The sequence below is a fragment of the Cynoglossus semilaevis genome, chromosome 9 (assembly GCF_000523025.1).
Source record: "Cynoglossus semilaevis isolate Cse_v1.0 chromosome 9, Cse_v1.0, whole genome shotgun sequence".
NCBI lineage: Eukaryota > Metazoa > Chordata > Actinopteri > Pleuronectiformes > Cynoglossidae > Cynoglossus > Cynoglossus semilaevis.
This window is the reverse complement of record NC_024315.1, coordinates 15,259,825-15,282,350: the sequence shown is the minus strand read 5'-3', so window position 1 is coordinate 15,282,350 and position 22,526 is coordinate 15,259,825. Positions and strand designations below refer to the sequence as shown.

General features: G+C 37.8%; 3 protein-coding genes across 4 annotated transcripts in view; 1 reads left to right on the top strand and 2 right to left on the bottom strand.

Moving 5' to 3' along the window:
- The window catches only part of helz (helicase with zinc finger), a 25,523-nt gene extending 21,496 nt beyond the window's left edge, over positions 1-4,027 (top strand). The window contains exons 32-33 of one of the 2 annotated variants that reach the window (XM_008317495.3): positions 46-337; positions 490-4,027. In XM_008317495.3, the coding sequence (XP_008315717.1) occupies positions 46-337; positions 490-845 (648 nt within the window). In that variant the 3' untranslated portion in view covers positions 846-4,027. The remainder of the gene's footprint in view (positions 1-45; positions 338-489) is intronic. The other variant, XM_008317497.3, reaches the window with a different exon arrangement.
- An 811-nt stretch (positions 4,028-4,838) lies between these two features.
- LOC103384109 (voltage-dependent calcium channel gamma-1 subunit) lies at positions 4,839-12,831 on the bottom strand. Its single transcript, XM_008317498.2, has 4 exons — positions 11,792-12,831; positions 7,928-8,002; positions 6,009-6,155; positions 4,839-5,912 (listed from the first exon to the last, which is right to left on the bottom strand). The coding sequence occupies exons 1-4, from the start codon at positions 12,015-12,017 to the stop codon at positions 5,680-5,682; spliced, it is 681 nt and encodes a 226-aa protein (XP_008315720.1). The 5' UTR covers positions 12,018-12,831; the 3' UTR covers positions 4,839-5,679.
- A 550-nt stretch (positions 12,832-13,381) lies between these two features.
- LOC103384110 (voltage-dependent calcium channel gamma-4 subunit) lies at positions 13,382-18,541 on the bottom strand. The gene is made up of 4 exons (XM_008317499.3): positions 17,428-18,541; positions 16,514-16,597; positions 15,905-16,045; positions 13,382-15,654 (listed from the first exon to the last, which is right to left on the bottom strand). The coding sequence occupies exons 1-4, from the start codon at positions 17,648-17,650 to the stop codon at positions 15,116-15,118; spliced, it is 987 nt and encodes a 328-aa protein (XP_008315721.1). The 5' UTR covers positions 17,651-18,541; the 3' UTR covers positions 13,382-15,115.
- Between the last annotated feature and the right edge of the window lie 3,985 nt (positions 18,542-22,526).

Here is a 22,526-nt window from a genome sequence, read left to right as displayed (position 1 = left end):
ACATGTCTTTTTCTAATTCCTTTTTCATCCCTACTCTGTCTACAGTATGAGCCCAGAGGCCCAGGTAGGCCTCTCTACCAACGTCGCATCTCCTCTGGCTTCCCTGATGAACTGTCTCCAGCCAACACCCACGGTGCTGTGTCCCAGCAATTTCAGCCTTGTGCATCAGATCAGCAGGACATCCATCATCCACCAATGCAGCACCATCCGCACCCACATACCCAGTACATTTTGCCCTCACATGACTCATGGTCCAGCAATGGTGGAGGTCCAGGCCCGTTCCAGAACATTCCATGTAATGGAGCCGGCACACTGTCTCAGCACCGAGAAATCATTGGTAGGTGTCATTCTCTAATGTAATTCTCTGACAGTACAGTTCTTACCTTTCAGTTTTTGTTATTTATTTTAGTCACTGTGTATTCTGTGAATTTACTGTTCAAATCAAACTCACTTAACACATTTCATCCTGATGAACCTTTCTATATCCAGCCTCCAAGCCCATTTGTCAGACAGAGGAGCAGGTGAAGGCCGAGGCTTCGGCAGCACAGCAGACACACCTGCACCCTCTAAACTCCCTTCAGCACCTTGGACAGTTTCCTCCTCTCATGCCCAATAACAAGCAGCAACAACAACCACTGCAGGTTCCCACAGAGCCCAGCCAGGGCAGTTCAAATTTAAATAAACCCCCCATCATGTCCTATGCGAGTGCCCTCCGTGCTCCACCCAAGCCCCGGGCTGTTCGACCAGAACAGGTCAAAAAGAACAGCAACCCCCTGTCTCTCCTCCAAGAGCTAAGTATAGGAAGTTCAAATGGTAGCAATGGATACTACTCCTACTTCAAATGAGTGTCACTTTTCCCTCATATTACATGTGATTAAATGAAAAATATATATAAAAAAAAAAAAAAACAAAAAAAAAAAAAAAAAACAAAACAAAAAAAAAAAAAAACATAAAAGAATACTTTCTTAAAAAAAAGCTCCAAGTGCATTTACAGTTTATTTTGTTTGTTTTTTATCAATTTTATTTCATTTCAGCTTTTTATTTGTAATTCATCCTTTTCCCTTCTCACATATTTGTGAAAAAAGTATAAAGAATGCATTACTGGTATATATACATACTCATGTATATATGAATATATACTTATATAATCTACTATTGTATATGTACGTAATGCTAAAAAAAAGCTATTTAAAAAAGTAAATAAAAAAGGGTGACTCAGTTGATTACTTAGCTACCTTCCGATTTTTCTTTACTATTTTTTTTTTTTTTTTTTTTTTACAGATGTTTTGAGTACTTGTTATCGTATTGGTTTCCAAACTACTGTCATTGTGGTAATGGACAAAAGCTGAGTGGTCAACTGAATTAAAAACTACAGTGTATAGAAGTAGATAATCTTCCTCTTATCTGTACGTATGAAAAACTCAAAAGACTGAATTGTATGCTACAGACATGTTCTTAAAGTCCTGTATCTTTCTAGCATTTTCATGATATATACTTTTCTCTTGTTTGACTCTCCAGACCTTGATCTGAGGGTTTGTCTTCGGTGATTTCTTTTCTAATTGTTAATGCTTATTTACTAAACAAATACACGAATAATGATAGCATACTGTACTATTTACCTATATCCTAATGGCAACCATACAGTTTGAAGAGATTAACATTGCAACAGTCCTGTTGTTCCTGCTTTGGTTTGCTAAGAAATCAAAAGCACCAAATGTTCTTTTAATATCATGAAAATATCTCCATCTGAATTACTGAGGCAGACTATCTGTAGTTTTATTTTGTCTTCCTGTGATCATCTGTTTCCTTTTGCTTTTCATCCATTGTCAGATGTGGTGATTGTATCCTCACAGCTGGGGATGCATTCGTGTTTGAGAGATTTTTAAGTTGGCTTTGCTTCGTGGGTTTGTGAAAGTGATGAGAGAGTGGAGAAGTCAGAGTGACACATCATGGAGGGTAAGTTGAGTTTGGAGGTGTGATCACAATTTTTAAATGAACATCTGCAAGTATAAAAAGTGTTTTTCAGGGTATTTATTTGTCTTTTTTTTTACGCTTATTTTGGGTGTCAACTATTTGTGTTCTATCAGGAACGGTCATCATTTCCCCAGATTTATTACTGAGTTCAGGTTGAAGGATGAACTGTCAACACGTCTTTCCCATTTTCTATGAATGACAATCTACTAAGTCACGAGTTTCAACAAAAGTTACATTTTTAATCTTTTCCCCAACTTGACATTTGTTGTCACTAATCATTTCCATGAAATTTGAAAGTCGGTAGCACACCCTTCGTTACACATTAGGCGTTAAAAGCAAACAATTGTCCCTTTTTTTCTGTCTCTGTTGAAGGTGGAACCGCATTGGTCTTTATATATATTTACATTTTCTGTTTTTCTAAAAAATTTTTTTTTTTTATTAAAAAAATTCAAAAAATTAACCCACATGCCCTTTATTCACTCTATTCATAATTTCTTTTGCGTCTAAAAACCCCATTTAGTTTAATCTGGAGGTTGATACACAACTTTCACAATATAAATATAATACAAGAAAAATAGTCATTTTCACTTTATGAATAAACAATAATGGAATAACCTGCCCAGCGCTATGTTCTGTTGGAACTGTTATGTGTTTGTGAAACAACACTGCCCAGTATGTAGATGGGTCTTATTGTATTGTGTCATGGCTTTCATATTATTATTAATCCAAACTCAAAAGAAGAAAAAGAAAATTACAAGTTACTTTTCCTGCAAACAACTGGGTTTTGAACAGTCGGCAGTGAAATGTATGATTGTAATTCCAAGATCAGGATTGTTTTTAAGCCGAGAAACAACAAATACTTGTAAATAGGCATTTTTTAGATATTTGCAAAAAAGAACTTTGTCAGCACCTCAATTTTGTAGAAGCTGTTAAAACAAAAAGGAGATTTGCCCTTTTTAATCAAAATTACCAATAGTTGATAATAAATGGGCACCAACAACCACCTGGACAGTAGTTGGAACACAGCAACATTTGTTTTTTTTTTTGTTTGTTTGTTTGTTTTTTTAAACATTTTGATTTCGAGATCAAATGATTTAATGATCGACTCAGTGTACGTTAAATGTTTGTTGCTAGTTTTGTCCTGCGCTTCCATCATAGTCAATATGGATTTTTTTTCTTTTTAATGTTGCATTCTTTTCTGCATGTTGAAATGAGCTGGCGGTTTATTTCCTGTATATAAGTTTGATTTGTGGATTAAATACAGAAAAAAAGTATCATACAACAAAGGTAAATTTTGGCATTTGGTGTTTACAACAACTAGTGAAGATTATTAACAAAAGTTGGAATATTTTACTAACGTGTCAATGTTTTCTTCATTTAGCAGGGCTTAAGCTGAGGTTGCTCCCTGCCATGTGTTAAATGACAGTTCTAACATTCAGTGCTAATCCAACTAGCAGTTGTTGGCTAATCCCTGGAGTTGTGCAATACTGATATTTCACTGCTTTCTCAGATACACTTATATTTATATTTCAACCTGGAGCCATCAAGCCAAATCCATTCAGTTGTACACTTGTTACTCTCTCTCTCTTTTTTGCTCTATGGCTTATTTTTTGTCATTAGATATATTTATTAAAAAAAGATACTAAATGAAAAAAAATAAGCTTTTCATGAAGTCGGATTTAGTGTGTTTCTAGTTCCCACTGTTAAATTGTCAGCATAAAGTTGTGATATTTGTGTATTGCACGGAAAGGGAGCAACCTTTCGCCCAGTCAACAGAGGGCACTCTTTTCAGCCTTTTATAAATGCCACATATTTCCTTTTACCTGTTTGCTCTCGTCCTTTTTTTCCTCATGTTGAAGTGAAGAAACAGTTCACCAGTTCTCAGCCTCCCAGTCCCACTGGTTTTTCCCTCATGGGTATAAAATAATGAATAGATATGTTTGACTCATTTATTTCAATTGGTGGTGGTCATAATACAGGTTTTAGACTGTGTTTAAAATGTTTATTTCTTTTTTTTATTTGTTTCGCTATTAAAGTGTTTTTATTGAACCTCCTCGGCATTAAAGCCTTGTCCTTCGGTTTGTGAAAATAAATGTCAATACAAATATATGGTAGCTTTTGGACAAAAGAAAACTAAATGCCTGCTTTTACATAAAAATAATAATAACTTGTTTTTCGTCACCTGTAATTCAAAGTTAGTTCTGCGCAACGTTAGAAGGATGAAAGAGGCCATTTTTAAATTTTCTTTTCTTTATTTATTCTTCAATGAACACTCAGACATATCTTTCGTCATTTGAAAACATGTTTGCATGCTATGATTACTGGTCAAATAAAAAACAACAGAATAAATAAAGTTCATGTCAGCACAGCAGTTGGTATCACATTAGTTTACATGTTTTTCTGGGACGAGGCTTAGACACAGTTCAAAGAGAGACAGTTCAGTCCTGGGCAGTTTTCGGCCAAGACGGTGAAACACACCGTATTCCCTTGTAATGTGTAATGTAATAGCTATAACTGTCTGTGTGGTGATGTCACTCATCACCTGTGGGTAATATCGTACACGATGCTGAGGACACAGCCATTGTCCTGCTTGTCAGGTCTAGACAGACCAGACTGATTTAAAACTTGTGCTCCTCTCGACCACGTGTTCAAACTGTGACATCTAAACATTTTTTTTCTTACTATAAAGATATTAGCATGCAAATTAAACAAATAGCAAATGTATTACTTGTAGATGATATTTTAAAAAATGCAAAGGAGTCGCACCTGGCTATGTATTGGGCCCGTAAGTTTCTTTGTTTGTAAACAGATTTGTATTGTCAGATATAAATATATGTTTATATATATATATATTCCTTCTTCTATGCTGTCTCTTAAATGGTCTTGTGTTTTACAGTAGAAAAATAAGTTGTGTTAATTTTGTGGGCCACATGTTCTAGAAGTTGTAATAAGGACCACAGTTATTCGGGAATGGCTACAAAAATTTAATTGGTTAAAAGTATAAAAGATTCCTTGTAATCAAAGAAACACAGTGACACCGAGAGTCACCGCAGCCTTAGTTGGCATAATTATTGAGAAGAGTTTTTACATTAGATGCATGTGCTGGAGCTAAACTAATTCCAGAATGATTGGCGTTCACATGCAGACAGAAGAGCAGCAGAGTGTTAGTTGATACTGCGTTTCAACATATGTATCGATACACTGGGGACTCGTAGCACGTGTTGTGTCTATTCTTGTCATCACGTACACATATCAAAGATATCAAATAAAATATCAAATAAAGCTAAAGTTTAGTACCTTATTCTCAGACGAATGTGTACTGTACAGTACTGTAAATATTATATTATTATATTATCTGTACAAAATGGAGACAGATTGGAAACAAAACATGTCCAACATTGACCTGTAATCAGTTAGTCTGTTGTACACTAGCTCTAATCCTGAGGACGTCTATGTGGTTGAGTTGATGTGGTTTAGGCCAAGGTCTAATCTTAATTCTGATTCTCCACAATGAGGCACATTTAAATCTCATAAACACATGGATTTTGTTCAGGTTGTTGTATTGTTGGAGGTTTAAATCCTCACCACAGAGCCATGCTCTGTTGGTATGATGTTAGGTTGCCAGTTCTCGCTCGTTTAACTCACAGCTGTGCTTTAACTCACAGCCACTGTCTCCTCACTCTTGCGTTCATTTTCATGTCACCATTACTCCACTTGCTCTGGCTCAGCGTCCATGCAAGTCTCCCATGGGTTCCTGGGCATGTGAGGCATGGATAGGATCAGGAGGGTGATACCTGTCACAAACAGAATCACAAAGCCGGCACAGGCACAAGCAAAGGACCAGCTGTAGTAGTATTCAATCCAGATTGTCTCCTCGCTCTCGATCATTCTTTTCACCGACTGACGCATCACCTCCAGTGAGACAAAGGTGCAGAGGCCTGGAGCAGAAAAAAAAACAGTCACTTTATTACTTTGAACGAAAGGATTTCTGGGTGCTGTAGTACGTAGAGATTCCATTGATCGACTGATTTCACCTCCAAATGCAAAGAACATTCCGGCAGGTTTGAGTAGGTAGTCTCTTCCTTTGCCTTTACCAGTACAAGATCCAATCAAACACAGGACCCCCAGTATTATGAAGCCCAGGCAGAAGATGGAGATGGCAGCTGCAGAGATGTTGTACTCTGAAATGAGAGAAAGGAAGTGTTTTCAGTACTACATTATCTAGTAAACTGAGCCACAATGGAATTCACATGTTTCACCACCTTTGTGATGAATTGAGTTTGATTGATTGATTGATTGATTGATTGAACCTTTCTGAAGGCATCGTGAAATATCACAAAAAAGTTAATATAAGTTTCATAATTCTCATTTACGTATACATATTTTTTAGGTTATTTCTTGCAGTACCCTGTTATATATGTGTTACAAAATGTATTTTAATGTATTTTTACAGTTTTTTCTCTTCTCGGGCTAGAAAATGCTTATATTATCACGAAGATAATAAAAATTATTATTATTATAAAATATTATTTTTATATACTGCAAAAACCTGCAATAGAGTGAAAAATCCGTAATACAAGAATACATTTAAAATATTAAAAACCTGCGATGCTGGTGAGACTGTAATCTGAAAGTTAGCGACAGTCCCTACCTTGAAATCAAGTGCGCTCAAAGAAATATGAACTAAAATCTACTTGTGTTGAACTGGTCGAACAGATCTCAGCAACACTGAGCGAAGGCAGAAGACAATGCAGCGTTAATGGTTCAGTGCAGTTAAAGCTGAATGTATTATTTATGTCAGTGCAGTGCGATTTTCTTTTTACATTGCATTAAAAAAAAACATTGTTACATTTATAGCTCTTGGTTGCGAGGGGGTCTCGCTGTATGGATGGATGTGCCTTTGGTGGCGTACTTCCTATTATGCTCATTCAACCTTATTTACCATAATAGTAAATCCAACTGACTCAGTCAAGAGTGAATAACACAGCAGGGATCTCCGGTCTGTCCTGCCGTCGTTCTCCTGCTGTGTTTGCTTAAAGGCCAGCTGTCAGTGTTGGCTCTGTGTGTGTGTGTGTGCTCTGTGTGTGTGTACGGAAGCACCCGTGAATGCTTGCATTAACATCTAGAGTTTAGGGTGTTTGTAAAGGTTGGGAGAATGTAAAAGTCTATTCACATTTACCCCCTGTAATACGGCCTGACATTGTTCCAAATGTGCTCAGCCTCCTAATGCACATTACATGGAAGGCTTGTCATCTGACATGCGTTCTCTGCTCTGATCTGGACATATTTACAACAGGGTTACTGGAGACAGGATGGAAGGAGTTGTGCGGGACATCTCCAGCTCTGATCATGGGACGTGTACACACTGAGTATTCTGTGAGTTTTGTGATGTGATGTCAGAATGCTTTCAAGATGCGTGTATAGTAGCAGACCTGTATGCAACATTGCACTCATGGGGTCAGATCATAAAGGCATGTCAATAGCAGATGCGGTTATAGTACACTGAGAGTAGACCCTCGTTCTGCAAATACTACTGTCCTTCCATCAGAACACTATTTGATCACAATTCCTTAAAAAAGAGAAAATAAATAATATTTTTGTGGAGTTTTCTATAGTCGTGAAATACTGATTTGTGATAATGTTTGTTAAAAAGAAGAAAAAACAAAACACAGGTATTATAGGTATTATTATATTATATTATATAAGTGGGTTTACAGTACGCAGGGGCAGAAACACCTGCTGTGGCGCCACCAACTGTGCAGTGGCCAGAAGAGAGACCTGAAAAACTCTGTGTCCACAGAAATCAGCAGCAGGTGAAGTCAGCTTTGACTGTTTCCATCATGACCTTTGTCTGGTGCCTCGATCTGTGCCTTAATTAATAATTAATAATTGATTGAACTCATAGAGAGAACAGAAGGATGTGACCAACGGGATTAAAAAAAACCCCACATACCTTTCTGGGTTTTGTATTCAAATATCTCTGAGTCCTGTCCTGGGGCGAAGTGCCCGAAGTAGGTGCAGTTTTCCTCTGTGAAAAGAACAAAAAAACAAACAAAAACAATTTAAATATAACTTAGCTTAAACTATCATGCTTTTTTTGCATTATTTCCAAAGTCATCCTTTTTTTTTTTTACAGTTTTATACAGTGTGTGACAGGTGTATTAGACAGTTTAAATACCGTGGTGGTGATAATAATCATTATTCATCTGCTCTGTACTGTTTACGTGATGTTGTAGAGATTCCCCAAGTTAACTGTCATAATGAAAACAGCTGCAGCAGACATGAGACCGGTGTGGTAAATCCTCAGGGATTTTCACTTTCAAGGCTCGACTGTTTCACGATAGTTATCAGGTGGTGGTTGGTACACAGTCAGATTCTCTGAACCTGAGCCAGGTTTAAAAACAACATCAACTGTTAACACGTACAGTAGGTCTAGCAGGCCTACAGTCACGATTTGAGTGTTTTGATTGGCAGGTCGAAGAAGGCGCCGTGTAGATTCCAGCAAGCTGTATCTTGTGATTTGCACCCTCGAAAATTAAGTTTTCCACGTCCACTGCTTCTTTCGACTGGACGTTCTCAGACTTCAGCAAATTAAAATTTGCTATAAATACGACTGGACAGACTGGATTGTCAGCATCAGCATGGATGGAGATAGAAAAGGACTTGTTAGAACTAGAACGTACAGATAATCTGGAGGTTGTCATTACTCTGTCATGGCAGATAAAATTAGCGCCCTGAAAAAACTCAATTGATTTTGACAGGACAGTCCATTAACTCTTATTCAATTTTTAGTCCACAGTTATATGCGGACACATGCCAGATCAAGCGTTGCTAGTTTTAAAAACATCAAATAACCAAGAGCACCACCTTGTGCGTGCTGGCTTTCTAAGCCACAGCAGTTCCCGTGCACTATTTTTTGAACTGTGTATTCAAGCTGCCGACGTGTAAAGTTATATAAGTGGCTACGTGAGCGACACAGAGACATAAAGCCTCAAGACAGTCTCATGGGGAGTTTTGTGGGGAAGCGAGCTTCAGAAGTATGTCTAACACTTCCAGGCGCCCCCATCACTCAGAGGAACACTAGCCATGTCCTGAACATTTGACCATCATGGCTTCCACCCAGGACAGCTGAGTATTTACATGGCCTATATTTATAACCATAACAAGTGCTTGCTGAGCAGTTTGGACAAATTTTAGTCATTAGACCACAAAGTTCAAATTGTGTCAATTGTGTTGTGAATTAAACACAAGGCGAGGGATACAGAGTAGCCGTGTAAGTTGATAGGTGAGAAGGTGATATCAGATTTGTTTTTTTAATAGGACCTTTAGGACAGCTGGAAAAGTCATATCAGATTAGAGGCAGTCAGGCAGACTAGTTTAGACCAAATATTGGAGCGGAATTCCCCCTAACCTGATGCAGTACATAATAAATACAAATTTTAACCTGATATCATCTGACAAGTTTAACAGCCTACCTAAATGAGTCCTTTCACATTTTCCATCACAGACTCTCCAGGTCTCTCCTAATTTACTGCCTGAGGTTCTGTGTTGGATCAGAGATTGACAGCTACTTTAAGTTGTGTGGCCAGGATAAACATTAACGTTCCTCTCCAAATAAAGTCACCGGACCTGGGAAGACCCATAGAGACTCGGAAGACTGCTAAGACGAAAATAATGGAATGTTACTAATATAATATAATGTAATGTAATGTAATATAATATAATATAATATAATATAATATAATATAATATAATATAATATAATATCATATAATATCATATAATATAATATCATATAATATTGTATCGTAATATAATCAACAATAACAGCTTAACTTTTAGCCACTTGCCATAGTGTGGACAGTTTCCTGAGTGGGATGAACCGTGACAGTATGTCAGCACATGCCTGCCATAACTAGGATAACAAAGTAGACTGAGGTAAACCATCTGCTTGACGTCTGCTCCTGATGTCTGGGATTCCCAAAAGTCAAACACCTAACATAAGATGAAACCTATTTATGTTTGTGGGGAGGGGGAGTGGGTTCACCTGGAGTGACTTCTCTTCATAAAGATTTAGTTTCAGTATTCCCTATGTACACTGCATTAAGGAGAAGTTGACTGAATATCTATACTGTATTCTATTAATGACCACATCTCAGTGCGACATATGACATGAGAGCTGACCAGGAACTATATACAGGCCATTCTTATGATAAGTATAGTAATAGTCAAGATGATGGTAATACGCTATAATTATTGTTGGTGGTTAGTGACAAGAAGATGAACGGTTTGCTCCTACCCTTCAGTGTTTGCATGTTTTTGTGTATTTGGGTTTTCTCCTGGTCTCCTCCTTTTTAAGTGTAAAGGACATTGTACATGAGGAGAACTGGACACTCTAAATCAGGGGTCATCAACGTGATGCCCAGGGTCATTCCCATGGAGTTTGTTCTGAAAATATAACTATTCAACAATTGTACTGTTTCTGTGCTTTTTGAATCAGTTTCTCTCTCAGTGATATTCAAATGGGTTCAATGACGATAGTGAGAAGAGTGTCTGCTACTGTATGTCCCAGAACTGACTATTATTACGTTGTTCAGGAAGTCTGTATCAAAGTAGCTCTCTGTATTACTAAGTGCCCTTGAAGGAGCTCTCAGTTTCAAACAGGTTGGTGACCGCTGCTCTAATTTGACCACAGGTTAATTTGTGAGTTAAAATGGTTGTTTGTTTCTGTATGTGGACATTTAATGGAATGGCAAACTGTCCAGGGTTGACCCCACCCTTTCCCCATTCCTGTTAGGAATGTCCTCCGCCCTGCACCCTGTGACCCTAAAAAATATTAGGGGGTATATGTTGAATGAATGATCAGCACTACAGTGTTGTTGGTGTTGTTTTAATTAGAGGAACACTAATCACTATGTTTTGTTGCCTTTTTCAACACAAGTACTAAAGTCTCATCCAAGAAAGAGTTTGTTGAATCTTGAATTTCAAACTCATACCAAATAATAATTCCAAACGAAATAAAGAAGCAACACATGGGCAAAATGAATTCATGTCAAAATCACCCAGTGTTAACCACTGACTTCTTTATAAATCATCACTTGTCATCTTACTGAGTCTTTTAGAACAAGTCGTAAACAGGAGCCCATGTGTTCTGCGGGGGCTACATTCTTCTTCACTCAGTGTTGGAGAACCAGCCTCAGCTGTTCTAGTAAAGACTGGGTTGGTCAGTCCAATCCTGACTGAAACCTGTTGCCACTCATATCTCTGATTGACAGGTTTTATAGGGACAGGCTTGGGCGTAGTTTCAAGGTCAAATCAGAAACAGTGGTCTGCCCACGGGCCTGAAACCACTGTGAGAACCAAAGGTACAGTTTGTCGGAGGTTTTTTGACTGATAAGGTTTACATGTAGTCGCTGCAAACACAGATCTCATTTACCACCTCAGGTATAATCATTTTTATTTATTCATAATGATATTTGTCACCAATTTAGATGTTGAGATGTGCAGTAAAGCAGATCACAGGTTTTAGTACAGTTGGTTTTATAAACTGTATTAAAACGTGGGCATGTGTGAGGTTGTGTACTCCATAATATTCCTTTCACTTTCACCCAGTTATGCTGTCGTGTGACATGGTCTGAGTGTTTTCTCATCTGGACCTCTATTCTTAGCTTCATAACTCATAAGCTCTAGAATGGCCTGCATGATCCTTATATATATATACTGTATATTTATATATACCATATATGCATCACAGCACAAGACGTTTGTGCTAATGCCTAACTACAGATGGATGAAATCCCACAACAGTTTTTCTTACCTCCAGGAAGACTGATGGGTCCGCAGCCTCGGCCTTTGTCAAAGATTTCTGAGCTCATGTAAATGGTCTTCTTGCACAGTCTCCACAGGCCGAAGTGAGCTGCCTCGCAGGTCTCAACTTTTGGGCTCAGCACTGCCCAGTGGTCTGTTACCACTGATGTGAATGTGCAAGCCATTCCCACCAGCAGCACAAAGATGGTGATTTTAATCTTGGTGCGCTTGTGCATGTTTCCAGTTGATGTTTTTTTCTGCTCTGTTCTTCTTTCGAATTAAAGCAAATCTATCAAATTGATTTTCTGCAGTGTGGAGAGCTTCTCTCAGCGACTGCAGCAAGCTTCCTGAAAAGTATCTTCTCCTTTCCCTCAGGCCAGTGGCTTTGCTTCACTTGTCACAAGTATGTGCCTCTTGTTTGTAGGGAAGAGTGCCAAGCTGCTCCTGTCCTACTTTCAGGTCTTCGTCCTCTACTCACTGTGACTTTCTTTACAACTGAGTGGCTACAAGTTTAGACTTACAGCTGTTGGGGCAGGTCTGCAAAGTTGATGACCAAATCAACGGTCTGCAGTCGTGGGCTGTGGGCTGTGGGCTGGTAGCATGTGTTGGTAAGTGTTTTGCATGAGGTTGGGTGGGGCATTAGGGTGCTATAAATGTGACAGATGAGTCAAGAAGTCAGGCTGACCGTGCTCACCACCTCTCTGGTTACATTCCCGTGCTATTACAAGAGTGTCCTCCAACACATTATTTTCCCATACCTGCTTTCGTATGGGTTGTATACAATAACGTACCTTTCCTCTGCAGCGGCTGTGCTTACTCTCAAGTGTGTCTCTATAAACTATTTATAAGAAGAAAGTGGGTGTGTTTATAAAGAGCAACAGTGAGTTTCCAGCTGTCAAGGAACAGTGTTTCCCACATGAAGTGATCCTGCTTTCAAGAATTTCTGTCTGCATTTCCTCTTTCAGATGTGAGATGAACATACTGTATGTCACAACCCATAGAGATCATATGTACATACCTTTCTGTAAAATTTTCAGACGTGTTTTCGACATAGCTGTCAGATATTATCAATTCTTACCTGTTCCTAGTTAAAGTACACGTTAACTTACCCAAATGACTGTAGTTTTAAACATTTTATGCTTAAAATTGAGAAAGAAATGCTCTGATTTGATAAGAAAATGCTCTCATTGAATAACAAACATACAGAAAAGATACAAATTTGAAAAAAGAAATTAAATAAAATTCATCATCATCTAAAATCTAAATCATCTAAATTAGGATCTGGCCGAAACATATTTTGAAAAAAGATTTAATCATAATTTTTTTTAAAGCGACATGTTAAATTAGATTAGTAAATTATATTGTTTAAATTATTTCATGAGAAACATGCAGAAAATTTAACATTTAAAAAAAATCATAAAACTAACATTTTTCACCGTCTGACCAACTCAGACAAATCTTAACTCTGAAATTAAGATTTTACCAAAAATTGATTTGAGTTGATGAGAAACATGCAGAAAAGATACAATTTTGAAAAAAAAAACTTACCAAAGAATTTTATCAGTTTTTCACAATCTGACCAAAACATGACAAATGCAGATTTTTCAGAAAAAAAATAATAAAAAACTTTTTAAATTGCTTTAATGTGTGTCAACGCGGTGGGGATGTAGAAGGGGGTTGGCGGCCAAAAAAGTTTGGGAATTACTTTCTTAAATGTATGAAAAAAAAAAACTACTGCATAGTCGAGCTTTCCTTTATTGTCATGTTTGTTTTAGTTAGGTTGGATATTAGGGCTTACAGAGGGAGGAATAGAACAGAAATAAATTCCCAAATACACAACAGAGAGTTTCTGATTCTAATCAGCATCTAAGAACCGATACTTCTGTCATAGTTAGTCAAATGGTCTGTCACAGGTCACAGGAGAAATGAGAGACATAAGGAAGTGAGAGACTTATGAAAGAATGCAATGTTGCAATCTGAGTGATAGAGTAAACAAATATGAATGGTGAAATAAATCTTGTTAAAAACAAAAAAATGTTGAAAAAAATGACTGAAATTTTACAAAACTAATACACAAACACACAGTCTGGTTTTCAGAAGTTATGAGGATTTACCTACGCTTAATCCATACCCTAACCTTAACACAGACTCTCTTATAAATCTGACTCCAGAAGTAACATTAAACTTCAAAATACCTTCATACCACACTTGGTGGGGTCCCTGAAAATGTCCCCACAACAAAGCATTGTACTAAAAAATGTCCCCACAAGTATAGCTATACATACTGTAAACCCTTACAGACATACACACAAAGATTCTCTCTCAATTAAACGGCAGCATAAAATATTTAACTGCAACAAAGTGATTTCAACTATTTATGACCTTTCACACAAACACAGTTCACTACATAAACGGGGCGTGTGTGTGTGTGAACATACAGTATAGCAGCTCAGCCGTGCATTACGCTGGTAAACAGGTTCCCTTTAACACACTCCTGTTGGCTGGCAGTAGTGAGACAAGAAGAGGTGAGAAATGAGAAATGTAGAACTGATGAAAATGATGTTTCACTGATGTGTCACGTCTCATTTAATATTTTATCTCACAACATGAACAAAATACGGGTTTAAAATTTGTGACAAACTGACAAAGTTACACACTGTAAATATTTATCCTTCAAATGCTTCAAAAGATACACTCTGAGTTAAAGTTTTTTTTCTTTGTACAAATACAACAAATCGATACTTTTTACATAGCCAGATACTGGGTTGCGCTGCACTTAGTTTCTTACGTTGCATAGTGACCGGAGAACAATTAAACATTCTTCCACTAGGTGGCAGCAGATGACTATGTAAACTAAAAGAAAGAGAATCAGAGATGTTAAAGAAGATCATTGTCTTTCTTCAATTTCTGTGAGTATATCAGTGTTGTCTTCAACTAAACAGGTTTCACACTGAGTTAGTAAATTGTGAAAAGACATTTTCACAAACGTTTTCATTGATATTTTTCACAATCTGACCAAAACATGACAAATGCAGATTTTTCCTCAAATATAATAATACAAAAATCCTAAAACTTTGTTAAATGCTCCAATTTGATGAGAAACATGCAGAAAAGATAACATTTTCAATTTTTTTTTTCAAAAATGTTCAACACAATTTTTCACTAACTACTAGGGTTTTACCAAATTTCAAAAAATAAATAAATTTTGGAGTAAGTGTAAACTAAAAGATTATCATATTTTTTTACCTATATATACCTTTTGTGAGCTTTTTGTTTGGTGGTGTGCCATGGGGTTGGGAAACAACCTGTTCCATACAGCAGTGCGTACCAGAATTCACACTGGTGTGGTTCTCCTGTTGTTGCCATCCTTCAGATCATTCTGGAAGCAGTTGTGAACTTGTAAAAAGTCCCTTTCAGGACTATAAGGTCCTGTAGTACTATTGCCCCTTTTCATGGGTTCCCTATTGAAGGTGTATATGGATATGTCTCCCATCGGCAGCCCCATTCCCAATCCTACTCCTCCACCCATTTTTATTCCAACTGGGGAGGGGTCCCTGGACAGGTCAGTAGACCTGGAACTTGAGCGTGACCTCCTCCGTCGACGGTGGAAACTGGGGATGCGAGCGTAAGGTGAAGAGGACTGTGTAGTTGTAATGAAACCGTGCTTCGCTTGAAAGTGTGTCTCTTTGTTTTTCTCGATGTATATGTTCACAGCGAGAACACCCACAGCTTCAGCCACAATAAAGGAGAGAGCGCCAGAGTAAAAAGACCAGCCATAGTTGTAATGGTTCTTCTTGTCCTCGTCTTTCTTGTCACTGGGATCGCCAGCGTTGCTGGAGATAAAGACGATGATGCCGATGATGTTGCTCAGACCTGAAATCAAAAAGGACATAAAAACAGTAAGGATCAGCCATGACTGTGGTGGTCACACTACCCTCAGGGTCAAATCAGCTTCACTGGGTAAATCACCAATTGAGTCTTGTTTTTTAAAGAAGTTTAAAAAATGTCTTTAATTAATCATAAAAATTAATAAATTTATTAAAGCAATTATGCTTTTCTTGAGAGAGAGAGAGAGAGAATCTCTTCTCCTTTGTCAAGTAAGACTGAGTTTCTCTCTTCCCACCTGCAGCCACAAACAGGATTCCTGCACTTAATAAGACGTTGTTCCTCCTGCTGTAGATCCGTCCAACCCCAGTACACAGGCAGCCCAGCATCAGCAGGATGGTGCTGAGAATGGGAAACAAGCTCGATGCCCGCACTATACCTGTTCAAAGGAGCATGATGAAGGAAAATATATAATGAAAGAAGATTCCCATACAGTACTTGTCAAAATGTCCAACATACTGTCCATGTCCATGTCCAACACTGACAATTTTAGAAAATATGATATCTTGTCACCAAACATGTAGCTTTTTAAAAGCTGTACTGTAGACTGAGGACGTCATAAACCAATGACCACAAATGATTACAGTTTCTTTGAAATTGTAGCATTAGTCATGTTTGTTTAGTCTTTGATGGAGTTATTTATATTTACTCAGTGAAGTCATCGGTGTTGAGATCACTTTAGTGACATCCTTCTATAGTGTGTTACAATGTGCTCCTTTGACACACATCATCATTTCATAAAAACTCATGATTTATGGTAGGTTATGCTAACGCTATCACTGCACAGAAAGAAAGAAACTGAGCAGATGGGGCAATAAGAATGAAGTGTTAGGTTTCAGAAACTTACGTAAGATGTATTCTGAGCTGTCTGTATCGTAGCTGTTATCGTCTGGGAAATGATTGATCCAAAAACAGCTTCCTTTATTAATACCTACAGAAAAACCAAAATAATATGAATATCAGAGCGTTAAAAGATGGCTGTATAGTTTGGAAAGTGTAGAATAAACTACAACACGACAAAATAATGCTCATTAGCCCCCTCATTTGGATGTTTAGGACATTTATTCATACTTTCACTTTAATTTCAGTTAAACAAGAGGTCTAGCAGAATCCAAAGCTGTTAGAAACAGGCTACTAAATTGTCTTGTATGTAAGGGGAAAAAACCCTTCACACCAAACCAGTCCAGTTACATATTTCTAACTTCTATCTCCGAGTAAAACCATCTGAGTGATTGAGAACAGTCTAGTCTAGTGGAGATTTCAGCACCAGCAGCAATGGACAGCTCATTCAAGAGGCGCCGATGAAGACCGATCACGTGACTTGGTTTCTTAATTTGGTCTATTTGGAGTGAAGCCGTCAGTTTTATTGATGCGAAGTTATTGAACCAACAACAGTCCTGTTCACGTTTCCTTAATGCTTCACTCATTATCACTGCATGATAATGATCAGTTGACCATGACCATGTTGGTTAAAGGAAAAGTAAGAAGATGAGAATGTAGGTTTTCCTTCACATTCTCCTCAAGAAAATCGAAATGTTACCGTATAGACCATATACTGTGAAAGTGAAGTTGTAGCAGCAACTGTTGGTCATTGATTTACACACATTTCTAGTAGTTGCGAAGTTGGTCAAAAAGGTCGTTTGATCTTCACAATTTAAAGAGTTGCGTTCATTTAATGTAGCATATGTCATCGACGCTCTGTTCAGATCAGCTGTTCACGTCAAAAAAAATAATTCTAACAGAAGTATAAAGTGCCGTTACCTTCTATGCAGCAGATCCTCCACAGTCCGGAGTGCGTTAGGTCGCCTTTAACTTTTTTGGTTTGCATCTGATTCTCGTCCGTGGTGACATTAGTGGTGTTGCAGATGTAGGCTCGGGAGTACAGCCAGTAATCAGTACCGATGGCAACGGACATGAGGCTGAAAGCGGCAAAAGCGCCCACGATGGCCAGCAGAGTCTGAACCCCTCGGTCACACCATGCCATGGCGTCTCATACTGTCGCTCCGTCACTTAACGAACAAAGCGAAGAGCGCACGATGTCCACTGTCAGAGGAGGCGCTCGCGTCTCACGTGATTTTTTTTGTCATAGCGGTCGCTCCTTCCCGAACATCACAGTCCTTCACAATTGGGCAGAAAGTCCGTTTTGATTGGACACTGTTCTCGCCACAGGTGGTCAAATCCTGCTGACCAGTCTCTATAGACTGTGTGCAGTGATGGTCTGACTTTTGACATCAACATTTAGAACAACATTTAGACTCAAAATCACATTATTTTGTATCATGTAGTTATCATCAACAAGTCCGGGGCATCACACATACATAAGAGCGAGACTGACGTTTTGTCGCTGTATAAAAATTAAAATGTGTATGCACAGAAATTACACTAGATGCCGCTGTTGGCTTAGACACACAGGGAAGTTGTACTATGATTCCTTGAAGTGTGTTGGAAGCAGGACCGGAGTGGGCCACTTTTACAGCCCGGGACTTTTATGCCCAGACCAGGCCCACTCTGCTATTTAAAACAGAATTTAAATGTGGAACACGGTAAATTGCACACTTGACGCAGTAGGTGGGAGTGATGTTCCTTAATGCAGGCTTCTAGGTTGGCTTAAGCGGAAAAGAAGAAGACAGCACGACACTACAAACATGAACAGACGCCAGGATATTTTGAACTGTGATTCACGGGTGAGTTTCAAAGGGGGTTGAAAGTGGGAGTCCGCAGCATCTCACAAACTGTGCAGATCTTGGGATGTTCCAAAACCGCCGTCTCTAGGGTTTACCGTGAATGGTATGGAAGTCATAAGACGTGCAGTCAGCGGGGAAAGAAAGCGTCTTGTGGGTGAGAGTGATGAACCCAAGAATGCTGATGGAAGGACTATATACTATATACTGTTTTATACAACCATACTAGACAATAATACAACTGTAGTTTAGAGTGTAAGGTCTGTGACTCAGTGTTTAAACCGTCAATATACAGTACTAAAAACTTAGACACATTAATTACAGCCCATGTTTGAACAGGTTACATTCTAACATGGTGTATTAGGATTAGGGATTTAACAGTTGGGATTAGAGTTCGAGTTTGGGATAGGCATACAGTAGTTGGGTTTGAGATAGAGTTTTTACACACACATGCATGCATACAAACAGAGACACATCCAACATATTCATCTTCTCCAGACTGCTGCAGTGTCCCAGACTGATGAGCGTCATCCCAAACTGTTTGCAGGTTCTGTACAGCTTCTCCTCTGCCTCTTCTGTCAAAGCACTGGTGTCTTACACCTAAAAAGGAAAAACAAAATATATGAACATGTATACAAACAAACATATGTACATATACACTTAGAAAAAGAAGAAAGAATTATCCCTTGTGATTTAAAAAAAATTCTCCAACAGCTTAAGCTGTGTGGAGGTGGTCAGTGGGAATTTACTGGGTTAAAAGGAGGTGAGAGCAGCAGCAGAGATGAAACCAAGTGACTCTTCACCTAAAAATCCTCGTCCGGCGTGCCAAAGTCTTCCAACATGTTGGTTACAAAATTTTATGTTTTTTTAAAACCAAAAATTGTAAATAAATTATAGTCGTGCTTGTTTTTGGTCATATTTTGACATGTTCAAATATGAGTTTTTAGCACAAATTATTCACTTGGCAGCATGTTTTCAGTAATGGTAAGTTCCATTCTAAGGTATTTCTGGGACTTTTGTTTGTTTTGGGGTTTGTTTTTTTTGCATTTTTTCATGATAGTAAGACTAGTTTTTGTGTGTGTGTGTTTGGTGGTGGATTGGTGGTTAAGGAAGTGAGCTTAGGCCCATAAGGTTGCACGTTCAAGGCCACCATCTGCCTAGTTTTTTTTATTTTTAGTAAGACTTTAGTCTTGCTACCCTTAGAGCGGCCCTTAGAGTAAAAGCAATGGAGCTGCAGACAAAAGATGTAATTTCCCAAAACTAAAATGTGTCTGCTTCGTTTCTTGGCCATTTATGTAACATTTGTACACATTTGATGTGAGCAGTAGTTTCAGCACAATTCACTATAAGTTATAAGAATTTTCCTTTACCTGCACTGACTATAGTGTACAGTGACTGTGTATCTACCGATTAACAAACTACTGAGCATGCGCTGTCACCTGGTGGATTGTAGCTGCCGCTTGTGATTGGATAACGAAAATCGGAAGGAAGTGGTAATACTTCCTGGTCCGGTGATGGTTGCAAAATGGCGCTGTGTGAAGGCACAGAGAAAATGGTTTGCTATTATTACGACGGTACGTAGTTCTATCTCTGGTTCTCTTCACTTTGGCGATTAACGCGTCATGTGAAGGACCAGTATTCCACAGAGCGTGCGGAAGATTTGTTTGAAACCGTGATCACGCTGAACTGCCGAGTGGGGCAGCCGGTTAGCATGCTAAATGCTAAACAATAGCCTCAGCCGCACGGTTTGCACATTCAAACTAGTTTGACTGCTTCAGTCAGCGTGTGATTCAATTCTACGAGATATTAGGCCTCTAAATATCTGCACGAAGGCCATTTGGTTTGACTGGTCCAAATATTTTGGGTGTTGCGACTTCAGCCAAGTGTTAGTGAAGCAGCAGCTTGTTCTGTGGGGAACGTTTCTTTCAAAGCGGTGCTTGCACTTTGTAGTGTATTGAAACGTTGAGAAATCTATGAAGACCAGGGCACATTATTGTCGAGGGTAAGTATTTACGTTTTCATTATTTAAGTGTGTTCGCGTGTTCGTGCACGTATATCTTTTCAGGTGTAGCAGCAGACTCCACGACGCCAAAAAGTTCGATTCATCTGGTTTCTGTTACGTGAACGACATCGTCCTGGCCATTTTTGAGCTGCTCAAGTAAGAGAAGCTTGTCAAGTTTTTTTTTTGTCACCGGAAATGAAACTTTTGGACAGCATTTACAGTGTGAAATGTTTACAGTACGTCGGGGCTGGACTGGGCAAATACACACAGTGAATTACCCACGAAGCCATCTTTAAACCAGTAAGTATGTTTTACTGTGAGTGCGATTTAGCTTTGTTTCCCAATTTATCAGTGGGTTTTTTTTTTTTTTTTGGGGGGGGGGGGGTTTTTGGTCATATGCGTCTAGGGTTTAGATCATGGCCAAAGTAATGTGAGTGCAGTGTTCCTTCAGTGTGCAGCCGGACTGGGCTGCTTCAACCTCAATATTATAGGTATGAAAAATGGATTTGATCCTTTCACAGGTATTGACAAAGGAGTGACAAATCCATTACAGAAAAGATTGGTGGAAACAGTTTTAGAAGTGTATAAAGTTTATTGAATAAATTAGCAGTTTGTTAAACTCAAAGCAAAGTAGCAAATGGTTTCTTCAGTGGATTGTAGTGATTAATTGAAGTGGTTTGTAACATGCTAGTGCTAAACACTTTGAACATGGTGTAGTCATCTGAGAGCATTTGTATGGAATGTTTTTAGCTCAACTCGTGTTAGGCCAAAAGAGGTTTAATGAAATTGTTCCACTCCTGATGATGGGGTCTTTGTTGAATCCTGTGAACACATGTGGTTGACAGAAGTAGTTGTGAGTATGTGATCTGTCCATCTTCACCTGAAGTGTTACAGTAAAGCTAAGAGCTACTGTTGCAATTTGACTTGTATTCTTTTGAAATGTGTATCTATGGACTTAAATGCATGTTTTAGAAATGTGAAGTGTTTGCTAATAAGAGTAAAAAGTTGTCGCTGTTCTGATTGTGGAAGTATTCTGCTTGGTTTTTAGATTACTTTTTATAACTGAATTTTTACTACTTTTTACACATCTAACTAAACTTTTCTTTACCATTACCTTTGACAATGCATACCCAAAAAGGCAATGAGAAAACCCAATTATTTTTTTAAGCACAAATTATTCACTTGGCAGCATGTTTTGGGACAAACTTCTATTAAAAGGCATTTCAGGGACTTTTTATTTTATTGCATTATTGCATGCCTTGCTAACATGAAAAAAAAAATGCAAGAAAGTCACAGAAATGCCTGTTAATACAAGTTTGTCCCAAAACATGCTGCCAAGTGAATAACTTGTGCTAAAAACTCCAGAATATTTCAAAATATCACAAAAAACATGCCTTACTATAGCCTTATTATCGTGACAAAATGCAAAAAAAAATAAGTCCCAGAAATGCCTTTAAATACAAGTTTGTCCTAAAACATGCTGCAAGGTCAATAATTTGTTTAAAACTTCAAAAGTATTTTATATGAATATTTCAAAAATCACCCAAAACATGCCTTACAAAAATAAATAGCGGCTATAGTAAGGCATATTTTGGGTGATTTTTCAAATATTCATATAAAATACCTTTTTGAGTTTTAATCAAAATATTCACCTGGCAGCATGTTTTAGGACAATTTTGATTTTTATAGAAGAGTTTTAGAATTTTCTTCGTATAAAATTCTGTCAAAATGTGAACGTTTTGTCATTTTTGGTCAAACTAATGAATTATGACCAAAATGTTTGTAAAAATATTTACAAATATATATATAAATGTTATCTTTTCCTGCATATTTCTCAATTAGGGCATTCAGAGAACATTTTTTGAAATTTTTATAAAATTTCCTGTCAATATCTGAACTTTTCATTTCATTTTTGGTCAAAAACAAAAATAAATTTGACAACAAATGTGTGTAAAATTGTTTTTTAAATTTTATCCTTTTCTACATGGTTCTCATAAAATTAGATCATTTAGAAAACATTTTTAGAAATACTTTTGTACAACATATTCTGTCAGAATGTGAACTTTTTATGTCATTTTTGTTCAAAAACAAAGATCTTGACAAATGTTTCTGCATTTTTTTCACGATGGTAAGGCATCTTTTGGGTGTACACATTCATATAAAATACTTTTTGGAGT

Excerpts from the sequence above, each read along its gene's own strand:
- LOC103384109 (XM_008317498.2), bottom strand. The coding sequence starts at position 12,017 with ATGCACAAGCGCACCAAGATTAAAATCACCATCTTTGTGCTGCTGGTG. Across the intron at positions 6,156-7,927 it reads TGAATACAAAACCCAGAAAG|AGTACAACATCTCTGCAGCT; the intron begins GTATGTGGGGTT and ends CTCTCATTTCAG. Across the intron at positions 5,913-6,008 it reads AATGTTCTTTGCATTTGGAG|GCCTCTGCACCTTTGTCTCA; the intron begins GTGAAATCAGTC and ends TTTCTGCTCCAG.
- LOC103384110 (XM_008317499.3), bottom strand. The coding sequence starts at position 17,650 with ATGGCATGGTGTGACCGAGGGGTTCAGACTCTGCTGGCCATCGTGGGC. Across the intron at positions 16,598-17,427 it reads GAGGATCTGCTGCATAGAAG|GTATTAATAAAGGAAGCTGT; the intron begins GTAACGGCACTT and ends GTTTTTCTGTAG. Across the intron at positions 15,655-15,904 it reads AATCCTGTTTGTGGCTGCAG|GTCTGAGCAACATCATCGGC; the intron begins GTGGGAAGAGAG and ends TTTTGATTTCAG.